This window comes from Corvus cornix, chromosome 3 (genome assembly GCF_000738735.6).
Source record: "Corvus cornix cornix isolate S_Up_H32 chromosome 3, ASM73873v5, whole genome shotgun sequence".
In the NCBI taxonomy this organism is placed as follows: domain Eukaryota; kingdom Metazoa; phylum Chordata; class Aves; order Passeriformes; family Corvidae; genus Corvus; species Corvus cornix.
This window is the reverse complement of record NC_047056.1, coordinates 11250204-11274348: the sequence shown is the minus strand read 5'-3', so window position 1 is coordinate 11274348 and position 24145 is coordinate 11250204. Positions and strand designations below refer to the sequence as shown.

General features: G+C 44.9%; 1 protein-coding gene across 11 annotated transcripts in view; it reads left to right on the top strand.

Moving 5' to 3' along the window:
* The first annotated feature begins 8825 nt into the window (after positions 1-8825).
* EHBP1 (EH domain binding protein 1) overlaps positions 8826-24145 on the top strand; it is a 211591-nt gene continuing 196271 nt past the window's right edge. For 7 of the 11 annotated variants that reach the window (XM_039568464.1, XM_039568459.1, XM_039568458.1 and 4 more), the window contains exons 1-2: positions 8827-9094; positions 10154-10565. In XM_039568464.1, coding sequence (XP_039424398.1) covers positions 10462-10565 — 104 coding nt within the window. In that variant the 5' untranslated portion in view covers positions 8827-9094; positions 10154-10461. Of the gene's footprint in view, positions 9095-10153; positions 10566-24145 lie in introns of all 11 variants that reach the window. The other 4 variants (XM_039568463.1, XM_039568461.1, XM_039568460.1 and 1 more) reach the window with 1 other exon arrangement.

The following is a 24145-nucleotide window of genomic DNA, read 5'->3' as shown; positions in this document are numbered from 1 at the left end:
TGTACTGGGACACACCAGTCCCTCAGCTGTCCTTGTCCCCAGCTTTGACACAGCTGGGAAGTGACACACCATTCCTGCTGCTTCATGTGTCACCGCCTGCTCCCAGGAAAGGAACAACCCATGGGCTCAGTCGGGTTGCTGCCACCTTTGGGCTACCATAACGGTGTGCAGAACAGCCGGAGCATGAGACAAAATCCATACCACTGTCATTTGTGTTTGGCATCTTACAAGTACCAGCAAAAGGACCTGAAACTTTTGGGCATTACTTTGTATCCAAGCCCAGGGATGTCTTAGACTTGGGAGGAGAATGGATGGTGAGTGTGTGATACACATCTGCTGCAGACATTCTTAGTAGAACATTGTGACATCATTCTGCATCTGTTCAGGGATTATTGCTTCTGCACAACCTGCAACACCACAGCAGTAAGGGATGGCTGTGGCAAAACATGGTCAAGTTTTGTTGTGTCCTGCAGAGAGAGATGGCCCCAGGCAGCCAGCAGTGCAGGGTAGTTCACCTGCAAAGTCATGTGAGAAATGGGTCGGGACCACCACTCCTGTTAACAGGCACCATTTTCTCCCTTATCTCTTTTCATCTCCAAAATCAGACTCTGGGCTTTCCATGGCCTGCAGACCCCATTTGGCTGTCCCATCTGCCTCCTTGGGCAAATGTTTTAATGGATAGTGCAAGAGATGTTCTGAATGCCATACCCCAAACCATGGTGTAAAATGAGCATTGCTGGCAGCAGAACCAGTGGCTGGAAAGCTCTGGTGTTTCGAGGTGTGCAGGGGGCAGGTGCCAGCAGCAGCGATCACCCATTTTTCTAAACCGGCAACACTTACAGCCCTACTGACAGAGGTTGACTCACACCAGGAGTAAATTCAATATGCATGAAAGGACTCTTGTTCTTCCTCAGCGGAGAGCATAAAGACATACTGTCAGACAAACTAATCTCTCTCTGATAATTTTCTTTTCAACATCATTGAACTGTCATTTCTCCTGGGCTTTGCCAGAATATTTGACATATCCGTTGCTTCCCAAAACAGACAGATTCTGCTAGCTTGGCTGATACAGGAATTTCTGCCAGGAAGAGAGATGCTGAGATGCCTCTACCAGCCTTGTGCTGTTGTTGTGCAGGTCCTTTGCTGAGCTCTGGAGCTCTGGTTAGGGATGAAAGGAAAGTACCTTGGTGATTGATTAGGTTGCATCTCTTAGTGCAGCAATGGAATCGTTCCCAGCACTTGACCTGGGCTGGGAGCACATTTGCTGGGGTTTTGGGATTCTACTTTTTTTTTGCTGGAGAGAAACCCATCTACACCTCCAGATCTTTAATTTCAAAACCAGTGGTTCAAGGTGGCCCCAGGCATTAGTGTGTCACCTAGCTCCACTTAGGAAGTAGCCCCAAATAGAGATTTCCCTTTTTTTTCAATTATCCCTCTACATGGCTGACAAAGCAGTCACTCCTTCTAGGCATGTGTGAAGAGTCAGTAAGATTCCTAAAGCTAGTCAGAGAAAAAAAAATTGAATTTCCCATCCCAAGACTGTGGATGAAAGACATCTACACTGACCAACCTCCTCCTTCAGCCAGGGACTCACTGAGGACTCTGCTGTAGGGATACATGGTCCTTAAGGCTGCATGTTCTCCATAGCTCTTGCAGAGGAATTTAACAGAAATAACAGAAATAAAATTGTGAAGTGGGGGAAACAGGAGGAACCCAAACGTGACCACGATCTGGCAAAATAAGTCCTACATACCATTTGCCAGCCCTTTTATTTTTTGGAAGATAACTGTCCCCATGCTTTCTGACAGTGCAACTTTATACAGCCTAAAAAGTATAGAGGGAGATTAGTGATAACTCAGTTAAAAATAACTTGCAACACCATTTAAACCCCTGTGGGTTAATCTGGGCATAATGAAGAACAGTTTCTGAGTCTGGAATTATCTAACTTGGCTGTGATTATCTAGTTTAATTTCCAGATTAACTAGAGATATTTATCTAAACTGGGTGTCTGCCGAGGTATTAAAAATAGGCGAAGGAAACCTTGCAGTCATTTTTACAACACAGTTAATTGCTTGTCCTCTCAAAGCTGAGTCTCTCCACACCATTTCATGCCTGCCCAACACCATTACTGCAAACTCTTGTCCACTTGAATGTCTTGCATACTTGAGCAGGTCCTTGGGGCTCATTTTCATGAGCTGTAACTGTGATAATTGTACCTCTTCTCCAGGATGAAGGCCACACCACACATACATATTTCCGCTCTGTGCTTTAAGATACTTTTCCTCAAGCACCAATGTCCTATTGTGTGATGTTTGAGATTCTGGTTGTACAAGCAGTTAGCTACAAATTTCCCCCTAGTCTGCTAGGAGCACCTTTTTGTGTAATGGATTGTCTTATCACATCTGTAAGGTAATTGCTTCTCCACTGGCTTCCAAGAAAGCCTCAGATTTGATCTATGATGGCCTGTGCATTCCTAATGCCTGTGCTCCAAGGAAATGTACCCCTGATACTGATGAACTGCCTGGATGACTGATGGTGTAGATCCAAAGTTAACTAGGCATTCTCTTGAAAGATGACATATATTATATTTGGGCGAAGAGGAGTTTCCTGCATAATCTTTAAAGACAGCTGTGTTACATTTTATGATTTCTCTGGTAGTTACAGAAATGCAGATAAAAGACTTTACATTTTTCCAGCTTATTATTCTGATTGCATGTCCAGCTACTGATTCTCTGATAAACAGGCTCACAGTAGAAAAAATTGCATGGGGCTGTTCAGCCTTCACTCCTTGACCTTCCCACCACTGAATCTGCAGTTTCCTTAGACGCCACCACGAAGCATTTACAGCAGATTAATCAGAGATTTGTCATAGCCAGGATCACGTAAAATGGGAGCCAGGAAACAAGTCTGCCTCTGAACTTGATCCATCTCTTATTTTCTTCCATAGCTCTTAGAAAGATCTCCACCTGGCTTCACCTTCCTGTCACGGAGCTGTAGAGGATAAGGTCCCTCCTGAGCCTCCTTTTCTCCAGGCTGAGCATCCCCAGTTCCCTCAGCTGCTCCCCATCAGAACTGTGCTCCAGACTCTTCCCCTGCCCTTCTCTGGACATGCTCCAGCATTTCAATGCCTTTTTTGTCCTGGGGGGCCCGAATTGAACACAGGACTCAAGGCGTGGCCTCACCAGTGCCCAATACAGGGGGTGATCACTGCCCTGGTCCTGCTGGCCACATTATGAGCTGTTTATTCTAAAAAGAGAGGGAGGAAGGCATTCTTTGCCTCATTAATACTGCAGGATGTCGTATACAAGCATAATTATACTCTGAAAAAAGGCTAGGGAGACCACACAGGAAGGGTATTGAAGAATTGGAAAGGGTACAGGATACACCAAGCATGATAAAAAATTGAAAGTTGTTATTTATGGACAAAGTACAGGCTGCCTTTTTTTTTTTCCTTTCTTTTTTTTCCCTTTCTTTTTTTTTTTTTTTTTTGAGAAGAGAGAAGCAAGATATCAAAAGGTAATGACAAAACTCATTCAGACCATTCCAAACTGACTGAAAAGCAAGTTGATAATAAACTTGGAGAAACCAACACTAATCCAGGGTGTTCTGATCCAGAGCAGGGAAATGCTGTCTGCAGCATGGGGTCTCCACCGTCAGTGCCCCATCTTTGCCCTTGCCTGCACAGACTGAACTGCATTGCAACTTCTGCATTTCAGGAATGTGACTCCTGTCCTTGACCTCCTCTGCAGATAAATACAACTTGCCCCTTACTGCTGAGTGGTTTGGGGAGAATGTCAGCCAGACAAGAGAGGGGAGATAAAGGCAAGATGGCGAGGATGTTTTTCATCTGCTCTGGTTTGAACTCTTCTGCTTGACTTTGCCTACAAGACTTTGGGCAGTGGGATTTAGAGGGGCAGGCCAGGGGGTAGCTGGTGCCTCTGGGGTGGCATAATGAAGCTGGTCACAGTGGAGCAAAGGGGCTGTGACACGAGGCTGCCACTTAGGGAACTGGCATTTTGGGTACCCCTTGTGGCACAGAGCCTGGAGGGGAGGCATGACAGGGTCTCACCACATACGAGTGCAGGCTCCAGCCACAGAAAACGAGTGGGAGAACAAACAATCCATGAGAAAGAGGTGCTGGTGTGTTATCCCAGCTGCTGTCTCTGCAGATTCCTTTTGGCAGCAGGGCTCTCCAGGGGGCAGACTCTGGATTAGGAGGTTTCAGAGGGTGGGTGCCTGTACACAGCCCTGCTGGGACCTGGCCTGGGCTGGGAATGCTGCACAGGTAAGCTGGTCCACAGGCAAGAGCCAAGCTGGGCTGCCTGCCTTGGCCTGGGCCAGAGCAGTAACAAAACACAAGCCCACCAGAGTGCATCCCAAAGTCTACTTCTTTTGCTAGCAAGGCAAGAACAAATGGTGATGTTTCTATGCCTTGTGCCTTAAGCACAGCTGGGAGTATTGCTGAAATGATCTGCTTTTGTTCCAGGCTGTGATAGGAGCTGGGCTGTCTGATTCTGCAACCTGGGAATCATCTATCCCGGCCACCAAAGTCAAGCTTTCAGAGCACAAATAAAAAGGGATATTCCAGACACACATACCCACACACCCTTTCAACTGTCACTGATATTAACCAGAGGGAATATTGAAAACATTATTCCCTCCAATACAGAATGGCTGTCGGCTGTTACCAGGTCATGTGGAAAGACATCTGAGTGGAATTTCATCAGCAACAAGCAAGAAACCAATGAAGAAGGGAGGATTAAAGAATTTTTTTTTTTTTGCTATCTATATTATGATTAGTTATGTGTGTGTACGTATATATATGTATTTTTTTAATTACTGTTGGGATGTGAGGAAACAAAAAGAGCAGACAACGTAGCATTACTTGTTACAGAACAGAATGTTATGGTGTCAAGCACCAGTTAGGGACATGTTGGGGAGCAGGAGGATGGTACTTTACAAATATTACTGAGGTCAGAGCAAATTCTCCACGACTTTCATTAACAGGGGATCAAAGGTTTGATGGGATTTAGAAATACAAGGAGGTTAAAACGTGGCAGGTGTAGGTAACCTCATCTACACAGCCCTTTGCCTCAGAACGTGGAATGTACTTGCAAATTTGACATAATCCAATTCCTTGATTTCCTCAGTGACATTTCTGCAGGCTCATGTACAGAAGACAGGGAAATGGAGATTTATGACAGCTATTCCTAGCAAAGGTCATTTCTTTATTGGAGAACAACCTGTCCTTAGTCATGCTGATGACGAGGCGTTGAAGGATAAGGGAGAGGCTGGAGAGCTTTAAAACTTGACAGAGAGTAACAGAAGTAGAGCATAGATCATGTCTCTGCTTGGAACAGGAAGCTTGAAATCTCCCACCATCAGTCAAAGCCAGGGAGCAGGAGGCAAAATCCAGAAAAAAAAAATAGGGATTTCTGTGGAGATTGTGAGGGAGTCTGAGTGTCAAGATAGCAAGTGGAAAAGAGGAGCCACAGAGTATGGGTTTTTGGATACTAAGGGTGTCCTCAGTGGAACCAGCTGCTTATAAGGAAGAGGGTCAGGTTGTTCTGGGACCTCCCTGGTCAGCCCCACCAACTTCTCAGCTTGAGCAGCTCTCAGCATCCTGTCCCATGCCACTTCCAGAACACCACAGACGAGAGCGAGCTCAAATATACATGAATACATTTCCTCCTTCCACAGGCAAGGAAGGCAGCAGGAAGGCAGCAGATTTGACATGAATATGGTTTAAATAGGTTCTGTCACCCACATTATATGTCTTTAAATAATAAAAGGGTATTTACCTATTCATCACATGACTATTTTTCCTGTTGCAGAAGAGATTTGACACTGTACATAAAATGATGCATCATTTTTTTCATAATCAGAAGGACCCTTCTGTGAGTCACACGAGAGTTGTTCACTCAGCTACTGACCTTAAAAGAGAGCACTGGACACCTTGGTGTAACCAACTTTGCTTATTTTCACCATCAAGCTCACAATACTGGATTAAGTAAAAATGTGACCATTTCCCCAAAGCCCGGCTCAGATCCTGAGCTGAACTGTGGTTTGAGCTGGGTCATTGTCTCAAACCAGGCTTGTGGCCAGCAGGACCAGTCAAGAGATGTTTGCAATATGGAAATGAAGTCAACACGGGGGTTCCTTGCTGACCCATCTGAGTGCCTGACCCAAGGAGGACGTAGGGGCTCTTCATCCATGCCCTTGCTAATCCCTTTTTGCCATTTATTGGTTCCTCTGGGCTATGAGATGCCAACAGAAGTCACAAGAGCTTTTGAGTTGGTGTGGTGTAAGACTCAGTCCAGTAACCTGAGAACACTGTGGTGGCCTCTAGCTTCCAATCTACAACTGAAGATCTCGCCCTTCCTCCCACAGTAATTCCTCAAAGCCTTTGAATCTCCTAAGGCTTTCCCCAAAATTGCAAGAACTGAGGATGGCTGCTCTTAAAAACTGTAAAACAGTTAATTTGTAGGATAATTGCCAGTGTTGTATTTCTCCCCATACGAGGGCAAAAGCAGCCTTATGCCATGTACCTCCCAGGCCTGGTGTAACTTGAATCCAAAAGCTATGAAGGAAATGGAAAATGTTAATAAATAATGATGTTTGAAACACAAGCCACTGAACAAACCACCAGACCTTCTGTGTTTATTCCACTGGACAGAAAATGGCTATCTCAGTTTGAGGAACGTAAGACCTTGGTCATAGATATGTCATAGGAATTAGCCTGGGTGCTGCAGGTTATTCAGGAGATAAATCAGAGAAGTTCATGGATTAACTTTTGGTTATATACTCAGAATAAAGGCAACTTTTGAAATAAAATCAGCACAACTGATTACTTGGTATTTCTCTGGTATGAAGAGCCAAGCATCTCCTCAGGGCCACTGGAATTTTAAATTGCCTTGTTTGATGCACTTTACAGCTGCCAGTTTTCCATCTGGTATTTTCCAAGTCAAAACCAAGCATTTATGTGCTCCATACAGCATGCTCTCCATCTGATGTGCTCTGGAAATCCTGGCCTCATTTCCCAAATCCTAAGCAGGTGATCTGCACTTAAAAAGCCCAGTGATGTCTCCCTCAAGCGTGTTGGAATTACTCTGTGTGTATAAACCAGCTGCAAAACTGGTACAGATCTGTTGAGGGAAATGTGCAAAATCTTCAAATTTTAACTTCAAAAATATTCAGGGGAAAAAAGCCCCCGGATTTTCCAAGAAAATTTGTATGAGTAGTACAACTGTCGGCAACATTTCAGTGTAACACTTCAAAAAAAGGACAATCACTGCCTCATCCAGGACAGCTCCAAGTACACACCCTCTGGCCGCTGGGCTAAGGGCTGAAGAGTAACACGTTATAAGCAAAGGGCTGACCTTCTCAATAGCCCAAATATTCAACCTCTCCAATGTAACTTAGCTCAGCTTAGGCCTGTGGCCATCCACACAGTCATTCTTTCTCTCCTTTCACTCCAGCCACTGAATGCTGGCAGCCTCTGCGATATGCCAGCACAGTGAGAGGCAGCTTAGGGGAAAGAAGGAAAACACTGGGATAAGGAGCTTCCCAGACCGTGGATCAGGCTTGCACTCCATTTGTTTTGTCATGGGAAAGAACACAGAGGACTGCAAAGCCCTGAGGCTTCAATTTTACAGCTGCCCTCAAAGCTCCACTGCATTATCTTCCTTATTTCTCTGTGCTTCCACTTGATAGCTGGCTTAGTTTCTGACTTGGCTGGCTCAAAGGTTTAGGATTAGCTCCCAGAGATCACGCAACCACGTTACCCTGACTCTGGAATTCACCTACTGCAAATGGCGCTTTGGGATCCCAAACTTAAAGACATCTGTACGGCTGTTCAGAGGGAACATGGGCAACAAGCAGCGCGAAACAGAGTAGCCACAGGTTAATTTTACATTTATGCTGGAACCCAGCACCGAGGGTTTCCAGCTGGGTCCCGACATATCCCTCACAGCACGGCAGTGTAGGAGAAGCTTTTAGCCAGCGTGACTACCGGGAATTCACAGCCACATCCCACATCACCCCCTCACTGCTCCGTTCTCCCTTGCAGATACTTTAACATCAAACTGCGCACAACATCCAGCCTCCGCCGCCTGGGTGCCTGAGCACGCAGATTAAACCAGCAAAGAAACGTCGTCCTGCCTGCGGTATTAATTTCCATCCATTTCCCACCCGCACCCGGACTCCAGAGCCCCTAAAGGACCGGGGCCTGTGCTGCAGGACTTGGGTCAGGCCCGGCGTTTGACTGACCCCTCCTCAAGGCGGGCCCAGCGCGGGGACTGTCCCTCGCCGCGGTTCCTCCGCCCCTCCCGCCGCCTAGATCCAGAGCCGCTCGCCCCTTCAGCCGCCCCGTGCCCACCTCACGGAAGGCATCTGTGGCTCCCGCCCCGGCTCCCTCCGTCCCTGCCCCGGCCATTCCCTTCCCTTCCCTTCCCGCCGCTCCCCGGCCCTGAGGCGGCGATGAGTCCCGCGGGCGGCGGCGGCGGCGCCACACCCCTGCCCTGACCGCGGCTTTAGGAAGCACCACAGCCAATAGCCGGGTGTCTTCGTGCTGACAGACGGCCACATTGACCTATCGTGTGGTCCCTCCTCACAACTATCCCCGCCTCCTCGGGATGAGTGACCAATCAGAGCAGAGGTGGAGCTGGAGACAGAGGTGAGGATCTGAAACCCGTCTTCCCCCACCCCTTCTCTGCGCGAATGATTGACAGCCGCAACGTCCAATGGGCTGCGGAGGGCCGGCGGCGGGGCCAATGGCGCGGCGGGGGCGGGGAGCGGCGGGCGGCGGGGGCGGGGGAGCGGCGGGCCGGGTGAGGCGCGGCGCGGCGCAGCGCCGGTAGGAGAGCGATGGTGGCGGCGTGAGGCGCGCTGCGAGCCGCGCTGTCTGCCCGGCCGGCGCGGAGAGCGGCGGGGGGAGCGGTGCTCGCCATGAGGCTGCGGGAGGATGGGGACAGCCGCAGGGCGCTGCCGGCGGAGGGGCTGCTGCAGTAATGGGCAGCGGCAGCGCTGACTCTCGCCTGCCGTGTGGTGCCAGCGCGCCCGCCCGGCGGGACCGCCCGCGAGGAGCCGGCGGCAGGTGAGTGCCGCGCACGGGGAGCCGCCCGGCCCCTCCCGCGGTCCCGGAGCTGCCGCTCCCCGCCTCGCTCCCTGCCGGTGGCGTTTTAATTTTTAAACCGCTCCGGCTCCCGGCCAAGGGCGGGGGGCGCTGCCCCGGCGGGCTGGGCGCGGAGGTGACACGGACTGCTGAGGCGGAGCGGGGCGCTCCTCGCCCCGGGGCTCCGTGGGGACCCCCTTCCCGGGGGCGATTCTACTTCAGGTAGCCTCCTCGCCAGCTTTGATGCCATCCTGCCCTGACTTCTCGCCGGCTGCGGCTAGCTTGTGCTTCCCCATATTCCTAATGAAGAGGCTCTTTTCCCCACACCCAGCGGAGATGCTGCTTTCCTTTCGAGGGAGGAAACCCACCTGGGTTTCTCCTCTCCCTTTTCACGTCCCTGATGATCATTTCTTGGTGCAGGATGGAGAGACATTTCCATTTCAATATGATGCAGCGAGGAAGATGGGGGATCCTGGGTAGCTTGGACTCGGGAAATGCCCCTTCCTTTCTCGTCCTCCTCCTCACCCTGGCACAAGCATTTGAGCAGCAAGACTCCCTTTCTGTCTTCTTGGCTGATCCTTCTCCTTACACAGAGAAATGAAAGCGGGAGGTGTGTTAGAGGAAACAACTGTTACACCTTTTGTCATCAAGACAAAGAACTTCATCTCCCCGTGTCCCTCCCTCTGGGTGCATATTGGCAGCACCTCAGCCGCTTCGCATTGCTTCCCGGAGATGCTTCATAAGGATTCGGTGTGGCCCTGACCTGCCCTTTTTTGTTGTTGTTGCCAATTATGATGCTTCTGATAATAGGATATGTTGATATGTTTCTGAACAGTCTCGTGGTTTGAATTCCTGAAATTGCTGCAGTATTCTTATTTATTTATTTAAGTGGTGGTGGGGGGGGAGGCTGTGTGTGGATGACAACAGGAAGGGGGTATGTTCTTGTAGTTGTTTGAAATGTACGAGATCACGTGCAGTTGCAGCACTTAGTATGAAGTGCATTAACCAATGCTTTCTCTCCCTGTCTTATTTGTCTTCCAGTCCTGCAGTCTTCCCTTCATCTACTGTGTGAAGAATGATGATTCCATGAGAGAACTTCCTTTCCATTACCTGTCTACTGCTACTGCATGCTGCTCCTGGCCAGTGATGAGCCATTCCGCTAGACTGGGATTTACCCTGAGGAGGGGAGAGGCAGAATATGAATTGTAGACATCCCGTCAAGTTCCTCACACACTCTTTTTACTGTGTCTGTATATAAATCTGCTAGTATCAAGCACACACGCTCTTTGAAACCTACATTGGTATTCACACAGCTTCTGCTGTCTAAGAGGACTGTATTTCTCACCATCATGGCTTCAGTTTGGAAAAGACTGCAGCGTGTTGGGAAACATGCATCCAAGTTCCAGTTTGTGGCCTCTTACCAGGAATTGATGGTTGAGTGCACAAAAAAATGGTAAGAAGCGGCTCATGTTGCTGTAAAAATGATGGAGTAAGTTGCTGGTGCTGAAATAGGAAGGATGTTGCTCATTGTATATTGTTTGGTATGTGCATTGCTCTTCCATCCCCTTCCCTTCTATTGCCAGCCCATTGCAGAAGCAGCTGCATGAGCTGCTTGTCTTTCTCAGTGGGTGCAGGCTTTGCTGCATGGTTACCCTGGACCTGCTGGTTTTGGTCTGTGCTATTGATTTTCTAGGCTGGTGGTGTTTTTACCTTGCAGAGGAGGGTATGTTTGTTAGCTCGCATCTGTGACTTTGTGTGGTTTTGGTTGTCGGTTTTGGGTTTTTGGTGTTGTTTGGGTTTTTTTTTTAAGTATTTCCCATGAGCTATTTTCCAACTGCCAATTCAACTTGGTTGTGCTGAGTGTTACCTACTGACGCTCATGTTGCTTGTTGGCGGCATTGGAGATCAGTCCTGGGCATGGTGGTCATGGGATAATGTGGGTTGGATGCCCGTTTTGATTTTTGACTTCCTTACCTGAAGAGATCATGTTTCTCCTTCTTCTTTTCATTTATCCTTTCCATCTTTTAACAGGAAGGGGCAAGAGGCAGGTCCTTGGGAATTGCCTTAAGGTATTTGTTTAGTCAGACAAGAATTTTGTGTGGTGGTGGTCCAGTTGGATGGCTTTGGAACTGACTAGACAGCAGTTAATGGTGTGGGTCTGGCACATCGTCTTTCCTGTGCAAAGTGAGCTTAAATAAATCTGCTAGGCAAGACTAGAAGCAGCTTTTAAATAGTCAGGGAAAGATCTCCATTATATAAATAACTGCTGTTTTATATGTTTGGAATATTGATGTTACTGACATAATTCCTCACGTTAGTGTGTACTTGTAGTGTCAGGGGATGAAGAAAATACATTCCAGACCTTGTGGACCAAGATGTTCAAATTGCCTTGTAATAAACTGCAGCCTCCTTTCTAATACTTGGCCTTTCTTCTTGTTGGCAAGTTTGGCACTTGCATTGGCTGCTTTCACTGGTTATGAGTAATTGCCTCTACAAATTTAAATTCTATCTTGTGGAGTAGGAAATCTCTGTCAAATGTGCTAGAAGGCTGTGCACTGCTCTGTCTTAAAGGAACACTGTCAGATTAAACGTTTTGGATTTTTTTAGCAAGCTTTCTTCATGCCTAGAATGTTTAAGACACGGAATTGTTTTGGAAGTTGAACTTGCTTTCACAGAGTAAATAACAAATGGAAATGTTGTAGAAGTTGAAAGAGGCTGTCCTGATTATCCCATGGGATCTACTGTCCCAAAGAGGCCAAGGAGTTTTCCACAGTAATTTTGGTTGATCAGTTTTATTTTAGCAGTTGGGTTTCTTATTATGTTCTGTTTGCATTAACTTGGCTGTTTTAGGTTTCATTTTCATTTTGATTCACTTGTTGCTGAGAATTTGCAGAATGCTTCAGCACTAAACGATAAATCCTGCAGGGGAATGTTTGCATTGGAATTGCATCTAACTTTTCCTTGGTTTAAGAAAAAATCATACACAAAAGTTCTCTTGTGAAGTATCTTGTTATTTTAGAAACAGGTAGCTTATTGGTTAATCATAACTGAGAGTGACCACCTAGCAAAATGTCTGTGTCTGCAGTAGTGAGAGAGCCATTTAAAACCTCAGACATGCAGCTATTTTTTTGCAAAAAGGACATCCTTCTGAACTTCATTTTATATTCTTGAGTTTAAATGCAGGCAAGATCAGTGCTTGTGTTGGTTATGACAAAGGAACAGTATGGTGGTGAAATGTGGATGAATTGTAGGAAAAATCACAATAGGGGAGAACATAACTCACAAAGTCCTTTGATTGTAAGCTTTTTGATTCTGCTTCCTGTTATTTCAAGAACCTTAACAAAAATGTTCTTTACGCACACAACCTAAAATACGATATTTCTGCCATAATCAAACTTCCTAAGTCAAAATTCTATAGAAACAAAGGGTTAAATATTTATGTATTCTGAGAGCCTTCAACTAAGTCTCTCCATAACTTTGGAGAAGATACCGTTTCTGTGCATGCTGACAGGAGAAACAGCATGCTGTTTCTGAGCCTTGTCTCTGAGCTTGGCCCATGTGAGAACGAAACAGAAGAAATTAACTCCATATGCTGATCTTGCTGAAAGCACTCAATATATATTAAGTGTCTGTGCTGTAGTCTGTAGTTTGTTTGATTGAAATGTAGTAAGCAGTAAGTTATTTTAATGTACTGGCATTTTAACAATGCAGTGTTTCTGGAGGAAAAGAATACTTCATTCATATTTTAAAATAAATGACAACACAGTCATAAACACACTGGAACTGAGAAGTGTCTGTGAGCAAGGACTGTGCATGACCAAAACAGGCTGTGTGCCTCTTTGTGAACTGCTATCTTCTGTTAGGTTTGCATTTGTATGACTCTTCAGAAAACGACTTGTGTGTTAGAATATTTTTGTATTGATGGTGTATGGTTTGCAAGGTTGGGTGAATTTCTGGTTGGCTTTAATACTCTTTGTTTCCTCTGGACTTGTATTGATTGGAGTTGCTTTTTTTTTTTTTTTTTTTTGGTTGGTTGGTTGGTCTGGTTTGGTTTTTAAACTTAGCATTTAAAATAGCTCCTGCTCTTTTTTTGCTGGAGTTCTCCTGGCACTGTGGGAAGTTGTCACTGCTGTGGTGTTGCTGCTTCACTTTTTTATGGGATGATCTCTACGTACAGCAGCATTTGGCCAGATTAGGCTGAAACCTTTCCTTGCTTTTTCTGCTGTCTATAATTTCTGTCCTGAATAATGGTTACAGGCAACCACTCTCAAATGATTGCTTCTCATTGGTGGTGTGTTTGGGGGAGATAGGTCGTGATGGAGTGTCCAGTGTTGTCACTGTTCCTTATTTTTCAGATAATTAACAAGACTGAGTCACTTCTGTGGCATTCTGGCAGCTCCCACTGACCCAGACCTAATTATTGTGGCTGCTCAGTACCTTTGAAAAATTGAACAGTTGGTTTATTTAGAACCTTTCATTAAAAATAAATAAATAAACGATGTAGTCTTGGTCTTTAATATGGATTAATGACTCCTGCTACTGTGAAAACGTAGTACTTTGCATTAATCATATAAGCAGTTGATTTTTTTTGAAAGGTGCTTGCTTGAAAGTGCTGGAGTGTGTCATTCTCCATTTACCCTTGGACTAAGCTGGGGCAGCTCAGGATTTTCCACACAGCCTCACCAGTGAACTGCAGCCCTGGCCTGAAAGGACCACGTGTGATACGAGAGAGTTAATTCAGTGCTTATCCTCTGCGCAGAGTCACTGAATAAAACCATAAATCAGTCTCATTCATTTTGCTTAGGCATCTAAAGAAACAGCTGTATTTCCTGCTCTCTGCTGTCAGAGGAGAGGGTTGCTGTGTGGGGCAGGAGTGTGCTGGGCATCCCTGGCAGGTGTAATGCTGTGACTTGTGCAGGGGACCCAGTCCAGTTGCCTGAACATTGGTGTCAGGCCCTGTTTGGGATGCCTTTGTGTTTACTGCCAGTCCCAGCTGCCAGTTTGGAGAAGCCCAGGTCTCCTGTTGATCCTGGTTCAAACTGCTAGCCCAGCATGAATCTCTTGTGTACCCTGGGGCTTCCCAGCTGCTGGAGGCTTCTGTTCAGGCAACTGAGTCAAGGCTTGTCCGAGATACAGGCTCAGCAGAGGAGGAAACTTCTCCTTTGGACCACAGATCAGTTCTGGTACTTGGACCTGAAGCTCTGATAGCAGTTTTATAGAGCTGCTGAAACATCTACTGCTGAACACACGAGCTCTTTAGGGTGGCTTTTTTGTTTCCTTATTGTTGTGTGATATCTCACAAGTCAAGGACTCAACAGAGGCTTCAAATGTAATATTCACTGGTTTCCACAGAGAATGGCTGAAGTCAGAGAGTTGAGGTTGCCAAGTTCCTAACTTGTCATTGTTCATTGGATGCTTTTATGAGCAAGAAAGCTGCTCACCTGAACATAGGTGCTAACTGCTTACAAAGGCTGGAAAAGAGTAGACATCAAGGCTTTTACATGGGATTTGTGTTCAGGAGTTGCTTTAGAGATAAATATGTTATTTTTGTACAATGTGTATAATGTCTGTCATCTACATGAACTGCTTTGCTTTTAAATCCTGCTTAAAAGTACAGTGAGCCATTGCAACAAGCCATGATGTTCTAAAAGGGTTAAACTTATGTTCAGAAGCTTTAACTGAAGACAGGCTTCATGTCTATGAGGCAAGTTGCCTATTTTTATATTGATTAGGTATGGTCTGAAGCAAGTTCTCTCTTTTTAAATACACATATTTCTCTTTTGGAAAGGAAGTAAGGCTTAATCTTTTTTTTTTTTTCTTTTTTCTTTTTTTTTTTCAAAAGGCTTTAGCCATCTGTTTTCCTCTTCTATTGTAGTTTCATAACTGGATGCTGAAGGAATCTTAAGATTTGGCATGCATTGTGCATGGGAGAGAAATGAGCTTTTTGAGATTCCACGGTTCACACTGATCTGCTTGCCTTCTGCTTGCTGCTTTCCAGCAAACCCGTCAGTGCTGAAGGCCACCAGAAGAACTGGGCTTAACTGGTTGCTGTAGAATCCTTGGTTGCCTGCAATGGGGTCAGGCTGTCACATTGCTCAATTAATTTTCTTGCGTTGCCCAGTTGTTAGAGGGGATTTCGTGAGTACCTAATTGCTTTTAACTATAAAGGATGATCCTATTGAATCTCTTTGAATTAGTTTTGCTGTGCTCTGTGCTGTTGTGTCATTGGCTTCCTCTGCAGAGTTTGATCAGATTGGGGTGTTGGTGATACAGGTGTACTGTAACATGTACAACCTGTGCAAGGAGAGCACCATGCAATTTCTCCTGTGTTTTATCTTCTGTTCTTCTCAATGAAATTGTACTCTGTCCTTATACGTTTTATTGAGTTCTGATTCCGCACTAAATAATCTCCATTTGCAAATGCACTTCAGCATTTTCTTTGCCATTCATTTCTGATTTTGACTGAGGATTTTTTGAGGGCTTAAATTTACTTCAAACATACTCTTTCCAAATAATCACCACCAGCTGCCTTACAGCTGTCTTCCTCCTTTCTTTCTGTAGTCAATTAAAACACACTTACTGTCCACACATAAAAGCAATTCTCCTCTGTCACTTTGCATCGCTCTTCTTTGTATCAAAAAGAAAATCCTTCTTTGCAGAAACATAGATTTGCTCCTATGGACTCTCTGCTGACTTCTGTCAGTAGGTTGTCTACCAATCCCAGCTGTTTAATGCCAGCTGCTTTCCTTCCCTACCTTGCCAAGCTTCCCTCCTAACCCCTTTTACAGCCTCGGGTCTGTTCTTCGACCACAAGTTAGGGATTTCTCATCAAAATTGCTGGCTGCATATTGGAAACAAAGAAATTTGGGTAGGAAAAGTACAGGTGTATGTGAAGTCTTTCTTGCTGCTGCCCTTTTAGGTTGTCAGTGCTGCATGCTTAAACTCATTTTCTATTTGCAGCAATGTTTTGAGAGTGCTTGTGACTCTGTGTCCAGTTGCTAAAAGACTGCATTGATAGATGCAGGCACAAAGTTTAGTGTCTGTAGGATAGAAAGATTCGGCATAAATACTTGTTCTGAATTCTGTTTGTCTCTGAGAGACAGATTTCTTTTCAGCAGTTCCTTGACATTGTTTCCTGTCCTAGCAGTAACAAAAATAATTAGCAAAAGCAGAAAACATTCGATTATATCCGGGTGTAGATAAATTTCATTTTAATGGTCAAGAGTGGTGAAGATGTCTCCTTGAATGAATAAAATACACTAACTTGTGTTCTAACACAGCTTTATTTTTTGAGAGAGAAGCTGTGTGTGTGCATAACTTCCTCACGGAGCTTTTGGAACAAATAAAACCTTGCTCTGTTCCTGCAGGCACTGTGGTGCACACATGCAGTGAAGAACGTGTACTGTTCATTTGAACCCAGTGGACTTGAACTGCAATAAAGATTTAAAATTTTTTCTTAGGATTGGATCCTTGTGAATACTCTTTTCAGCTCTTTGTGCTATGAGGTTAAATAAAATGAAATATTATGACATTGTGTAGGCCTCATATGAGCTGAGTCTGCCATCTCTTAGACTGCTCAGGCTGTATAGTGCCAGTCTGTTGCTTCAATTAGTTTTTAATTGGTTGGAGAGAGCTGAAGTCCCTTTCACAGTTTAGTGTGAATAAGGAGAGGAGGAGGAGGAGGCTGGTAAGGTTGACTAAGTCTGAGGAAACTCTTCTTCTAAAACAAACCCTTCAGTTATGGTAGTAAAAGCATTCTGCTTGGGTGGCTTTCTGAGAATATGGGGGCGGGTGTGTGTGTGTGTTTATTTACTTCTAAAAGCTTTCCCGGTTTACTCTAAGGAGAGTGTGTGAAGTGTGTGTTTGTTTCCCTTGCCCCTCTCTCTCCTTTTGCTCCTTGGTGTAGAAGCTGGCCCTGACAGGCTGTTTGCTACCTTGTGGGACGCTCCTGAGCTATCCTCTGCACAAAGTCTGTCTTGTGTGTCCTGGGCTGGACTCTGAAACACAGGAACTGTGCAGATGAACTTTTGTTCCTTATTTTAAGATATGCGCAGAGCAGTAGGGTAAATAAAGCTGTCCTTGTTTTCTTCCTCTTGTCTTTATTTGAAAAATGTCTTTCTGCTGCGTACAGTTTCTGTAAGTGCACCAGAGCCTCTCGTCTGGAAGCTGTGTGTTTTGGCAGCTGAGGTACAGGGTAGCTGTGGCTTTTGGCACCTGGAGAGGCATTGCAGGGATTTGGGAACTGTGGGTTAAGCACGAGCTAAAATTAGCAGAACCATAACTAACATTGCTGTTGTCTAAGGCTCTGACTCATGAGGTTTTCTGGATTCAAGAGTGGAGCTGGATGTCACTGTCCCTAAGTAGCAGTCGCGTTCTGCCCTGAAGCAGAGGCAGGGTGTCAGTAATGCTGCGGGGTTCGTCAGTATTAAGTGCCATCAACTTCAGCTCCCATTTGTGAGGCGAGTGTGAACTGCAGCAGTTGAGGAGCAGGCACACCTCCCTTATGCTGCCCTGATGCAATGGGGAGGAAAATCTGCCAGAGCGGTGAGATGAGCCACAGCTGCAGGCAAGAGCATCTTAGAGTGCTTCAGCTAAATCACCCAGATCCTGAGTCAGTGCCCTGTGCTGTCACTGTAGGGCTTCAAAGTGCACAAGCTTTTGAGATGAATCAGAAGTGCATGCCCTTCTGAACTACAGTTTCTAGCTGCTTGCAAACCTGTAAAGATGAGCAGTGTAGAAGTAATTCTTTGCCTGTTGAGGCTCTCTTTGTAGTGAAGAGTCATTGGGGGTTCTTTTTGTTTCTAATTTATTATTATTTGAGGAGACTTTCTTGAGGATTACTCCAAAGCTATGGCCAGGCTCTGCAGCTGCTAACTGTCTGCAGCTGCTGAGCTGCAGTTTCTGTGGCTCTGTGTATTTATTTTAGCACAAACTGGTTTCGGGTTTTATTTCATGTGCACGCTCCTGCAGTCCTTCTGTGGGCTTTGTTTTGGGTGAGCTGCTGTATCAGCTTAACAGCACGCAAGCAGATCTGACCTTTCATTTCTAATGGATCTGTTTTGAAAAATGACTTTGGTGCTGACCAAACATCACAAAGGCAAAATAACTTCTGCTTACAGGAAGAACTGAATTAAAGCAATCCAGGGTATTTTAAGACTCTCATATCACATGAGTTTTGGCTCCCATATTACTGCCACTCATTTCCTGTGTGCCGCCTCCACAAGCACCTGTAATGAGCAGTCACCCTTCATATTCAGTGGCTTCTTTTCTCACCCAAGAAGTGCTGTTTGCTGCCTTGGTGCTGTAGGACGGGTCAGAGCTGTCTGGCGCTGCTGGATGGGTGGCACTGGCTGTTGCGGTGGGAGATGTGGATTCCGATGGGTGTGCAGCTTTGCTGGGAGCATGTATTCATCTCCTCCTGTTGGGACAAGCCCCATCACCTTTTGCCTAGGCTAGGCAGACAAAAGACATTCCCAAAGTCAGCTCTTCCATTAGGTATGTTGCTGCCTGATGCCCTAGGATGATAGCTGTCCTGACCTTTCTTTAGGGCTAAGATTGATGCAGTGATGCCTCCCTCTGCTTTTACATCCAGTGTCATAAACTAACTTTCCCCTCCCAGCTGTGTTTGGGGAGAGTATTTGCATAGCCAGTACTGTTAATACGAAAAGCTGTATTGAATGAAGTAACTGGAGAATCTGGATCATTGAATCCAGTTGGCAGCACATTGTACTCTGCCACTCAGCAAGTACTGTGAATTTCCTTGACTTTCAGTGTCTGTTCATTGAGTAAATTCTGACTCCCTTTGTTTATGTCAGTACATAGGAAGAGATTTAAAAGAACAAAAAAGAGCTGTCAGAGCTTCTCTTTTCCAGCAAAGATCTAACTCAGATCTGTAAGTTTCCAAACCAACCTGTTGCTGATTTATCTTTGGTTTATTAGCAGAGGATTTAACCTTGACAGCTCCTGGTGACACCTGACATAGCTCTGGAGTTTCATCTCTGGCCGTGCTGACAGGTGGGCAAATCTATTTGGCTGTGTTTTCTAGCTGTACCTGTCTTTTATCTAGTTGTGTCTCTTGGAAAACTTAGTGGTTTGTCATTTCCTGTAGGTAACTTGAGCAATAGTTGTATAAAGCTGTGAAATATTTCAAGAGAACAAGATCTTTAAACTTCTTTTTCTCTTCAAGAGCAGATCTTAACTGGATAGATTCTTGGAATAAGTGTCTCTTGAGTGAGAGAATTCCCCTTGCATTCCTTCATCTTTGACATATAAGAAAATTTTAAGAATGAGAAAGGCCTGACCTATTTTTTACCACTTCCTGTCATTCCACAAAAATTGAAAGAATTTATAACAGTGTTACCTGGTTTTAAGGCATATTTAGGATGGCTTTTGTTTACTGTTAACACTTTTTGAAAAATACTTTCAAAAAATACAATGGTGTTTTCACCCCCCCCCCACTTCCCCCCCCCCTTTTTTTGGGATTTGTGCATGTGGAACAGGGAATTGTGGGTTGTAAGCTCTGCTTTTATTTTTTTGTTTGTTGGTGGGTTTTTTTTGTCTTTACTGCTAAAATTGTTTCTTTCTTCCCTGTAGATGGCTACTCTGAGCTCCAGTGTCTACTTACTGTTCAGGATACCGAGACAGACAATCTTAAAGCAGCAAAGGAGTTATTTCCTTTTCCATAGATTTCTTTTTTCCCCCATACTAAATGGGATTTTATTTTTAAAAATTTTTAACTGAAAGATCACCAAGAGTAATCTTAACACCCTGAATTCTCATAGCCACTGATGTAATCAAGGGATGTTTTGATGGAGGATTGAGAAAGTGTGTGGTCACCCATAGTGCTAGAATTATAATCATGCAGTGCTTGAGACATGGTGCCTTCTTTAGTTTGTGACTGTAAGACTGTCCTGTCGACTGGGGGGTGGAGGGGAAAAAGACTACTCTGCTTTCCTGCCCCCACACATCCTTCCCTCTTTCCTGGGGTAAATGCTGTGCCAGCTGAAAGCCTGCAGCTGCTGCCAGGAGAATGCTGGAGCAGGGCCCTACGGAGAGCTCGGTGTGAGGGAATTGCCCCTGACACATCACCTGCTACCTGGGGGCTGTGGCAGCCCCCTGTGCCACAGTGCCTTGTCAGAGCCTGCCACAGCTCCACACCAGCACTGCTGCCACTTCTCTAGAGATCCAGGACAGCCCTTTTCTCTGGGCATACAACACTGTTGTGGTTGATGGGTCCATGCTGTCGGTGGTTATGACAAGTTTTCTGCTGCGTTGTTGTTTTTGAACCTTGGGCCTCTCCCTTATTTTTAGCTTTGCTTCATAGAGGGAAAGTTCTTTTGTGATGTTAAAATACGCCTGAGTTTTCTGTCTGGCCAGCACATTCAGCGTTGCATTGGAAAGTTTCAGCAGACAATTTCAACTAAGGTTTGCAGGGGTGGAAACCTCCAGCTATTATTTCCATGGGTTGTGTGACAAAGGGCCTCTGGATAGAAGAGAGGAGTCTTGGTCAGACCCTATGGCTGCAGGTAAAAAGCCAGTACCTTCACCTTTTATTAGACACTGGAGAATCTGCAAGGGCAAAAGCTGCTGGCAGCCCAGTCTTTTTCCCTGTGCCTGGAACTACGGGTTTGTGTCAGTTTGTGCTTCCACGTGGCCATTTGTGCAGTGTATTTTTGGAGCAGGGAGCTGCTAGATACATTTCTGTGTTTCTCTGCTCTCCATCTGTTCCTGGAGCCACCTCCTGCTCTAGCTGCCTCGGGAGAAGCTGTACTGCAAGGGAAAATGGCAGTAAAACCAGGCATTACCTGTGCTTTCAGGGTGTGGGTTACCCAGTGCTGGTGCTGGGTGTTCATCTGACCCATCAGCAGTCACTTCAGTACTGCTGCTAGTGGCTAGTGTTGTAGTACAATGGCAGGTGACAGTGCAGTCACTTGTCTCCTTTCCTGTTGCTGTACTGGAATCAGGAATATGGACATTTTTGCCTATAGATTCAGTCTTGTTGTCTGGAGTGAACCCTAATAAAGCATTTACAATACACAAAGCCTGCTTCCTCCTGGGGAAAAAAAGTGCTGACTTCAGTAAATAAATTTATTTCAGACAAACTTGTTCTTAGGGAACTAGATCATGTGCTGCAGGGGGAAGAATAATACTACTGCTTCTTTTAACAACAGCTGTTAAAAGGAGGATGCTTACTTGACTTGCAGTTAATGGTAAAGTCAACGAACTGTAATTTAAAAAAAGAGAAAATAATCTCGAGCTATTCTTGACTATAGGAAGACTGCAATTTATCCTGATTTGTTTGTGTTCACCTCATTGTGAGAACTGTCAGTACCTCTTACAGTTGACAACCCCATTAAGACCTAGAGAAGCAGAAACCTGCTGCCTTGTTAACCTCACAGAATGAGTGTTCTGCCCTCATCTTCCTCCTGTGCTGTGCCATAGATGGGCTTAGAGAAGCCTTGGTAGGTCTTCTATGGGGTAATTTCTTCTTTGCTGCCCTAGGAAGCCTTTTAAAATGGTCAGCCTTGCAGCTTCTTCATGGAATATTCACCTGTCTTGTTTCAGAGATGTGTAGGATGGGCTGTGAAGTGATCTGAGCTGGTGGGGAAGCAGCAGGGGAGTGGGGGAGTGAGGAGCAGAATGTGAGGCTTTTCTCCCTGTTTGAATGTCTTTTGGTCTGTGTGTACAGAGTATACAAGGCAGATCCTGATGGGTTTGGAGATACAAAACCAGAGACATAAATATGAGCAACCAGTGTGTGAAGCAAAAATAATGTCAGAGAACAGCCATGGAGCCTTCTTGTGTTTCTGCCGACATCAATCTCTTTGATTAGCTTGGATTTTCTTGGTGGGATCTTAACTCCTTACACTGAACATCCTTTCCAGCAAAGAAGTTAAGGTGGGGAGACATTTCTGGAAGCTGGTAACACGTGACAAAGAAGTGTCACCTGTGCATAATAAGTACAAATACATAGTTCAAGATGCAGTGTGCATGTATAAAATCAATGTATGTAATGGAACCATCTTAAGGGGATGGAAAGCCTGGATGCTCATGGTGAATAGCAAAAGGACCAGCTGTTGCTAGTAAGGGACAAATCTTGTCCACCCTTGGTTACTCTAGGAGACTCCCAGGTGTGCTGTGGTACACATGGGCTGAGCAGGGCCAGAAATCTCACTTTCCTTACAACCTCAAGCCATCTTGCTGGTAATTAAGTAACTTTGAAATAGTGAAGCTTTTTATGTTACTGAAATTCTCAAAATTGTAGCAGGCCCCCAGGCCTTTGTTCTTCCATTGAATACAATAATAATTCCCATAATCAGCTGCAATCAGATTTTTGTGTTTTATTCAGGCAGATGTTTGCTGACACAGGCCATGGAAAATTCTTATGACAAAGTGTGCCCTCCTTAAAATGGGAACTCATGGTGTCACGTTGAGCTTTCAGGCTTGATTTTGCTGACCAAGCAATGTGCGCGTGTGTGCTTGGACCTTGACTACGGGCAGCAGCTCCACTGTTCTACTGTGCCTGAGCAATCATACATGTCATACAACACCTATCCTTCCCTTTGGCTTTGCCAAACAGATAGGAGCGCTTCGCTTTCATAATTCATGATAATCACAGTTCTTTCAGAAACTATTTTAAAAGGGAGGTTCCATCTTCTCTTGGTGAATGCTAATTAGGATTTCACCTCTTTTTGAGTGAGTGTGATAGTTACAATCACACAGTGAATGAAGAAATCTAAATTTAAAGTGTTCCGGGAATTCTTTTTTGTGCTGAATGAAAACAAACTGCTTTATTGAAGTATTTCTACCTTTAAGGCACAGACAGAGAAAGTCTGGATATTGATATCCTATGATATTAAAAAATTCTGAGTATTCTTTTTATAACATTTTCTAAGAGTTATAGCTTTGCAACTAAAACTGCCTTATGTGTCAAGCCTTCCCCTGTGCACTTTTACTCAGTTCAAATTGATGTCTCAATATCTTCAACCTGATGCATCCTTTTATTGTCATCACATTGTATTTTCTTCACTGTATCTGTGTAAGTGGTTTTCCATACTGGTGCCACATTCCAGTTTCCAGGTGGCTGATGTGAAAAGGGGAGGAATAATGCAGCATACACAATATACGTGTGCTTTAGGAATTTAATTTTTTTCTATCCCAATGCAAGTTCCGAGTCACAGCAAAGAAATTGCACACAGTCTTCTCTGTCTCTCTTCAGATGTAGCCAGAGGCAGCAGAATGTTTTATTGAGAATACTGAAGCTAGAAGAGCTTGCGAAGCTATACAGGCTTACTAAAAGTGGTAGTAAAAGTTATTTTTGTTCCTTACGTAAATAGTTCTGGGTCAGTCAGTTTAGCGCCTTCTTTTGTTCAGAGCAGACTTGGTAAATTCTGTGCATTTTTTTCTATTTAGGTATTTTTTATTTGGAGGGTGGAATGAAGTCTTTGCTTCTCCTCCTAGAGTGTGGTCTAATGGTAGAAACAACCGAAGTCAGAAAATCCTGGTTCCACACTAGGCTTCCTTTCAACTTCCCTTGTAACTGTGCAGAAAAAGCATCTTTTCTATCACTCCCTAATTTGTGTGCACAAATCATCTTTCATCAACTTTTCTATATTTTACATCCACAGTTACTTATAAGCAGGGTTTATATCTCCTGTTAAAGGCCAGATGGTAGCAGCTCTCTGTTCAGTGGTAATGGTGTAAAACTACAAAATGACACTTTGCTGTGTGGAAATAAAGTGCTAACAATTTCTCTGCGCAAAAATTCTGCAGCCACACAGCTCCATTATTAATCCACTCTTACAAGACTGCTGTGTGATAGAGAAAAATGATCCCTGTTTTGTCTCTGAGATATGGAGAAATTGTGCAGAAGGTACAAGAAACACTCTGTGTACTGCTAAGAATTGTATGAGTGCAGATTTATGATAGCAAGATACTACATAACTGAGGGAAAAACTGCAAGTTATGCTTTACAAACTTTAAAAAGTGGCCTGTCCCTTTCTCTTTTTTCAGTATGAATCATGTTAATAATGA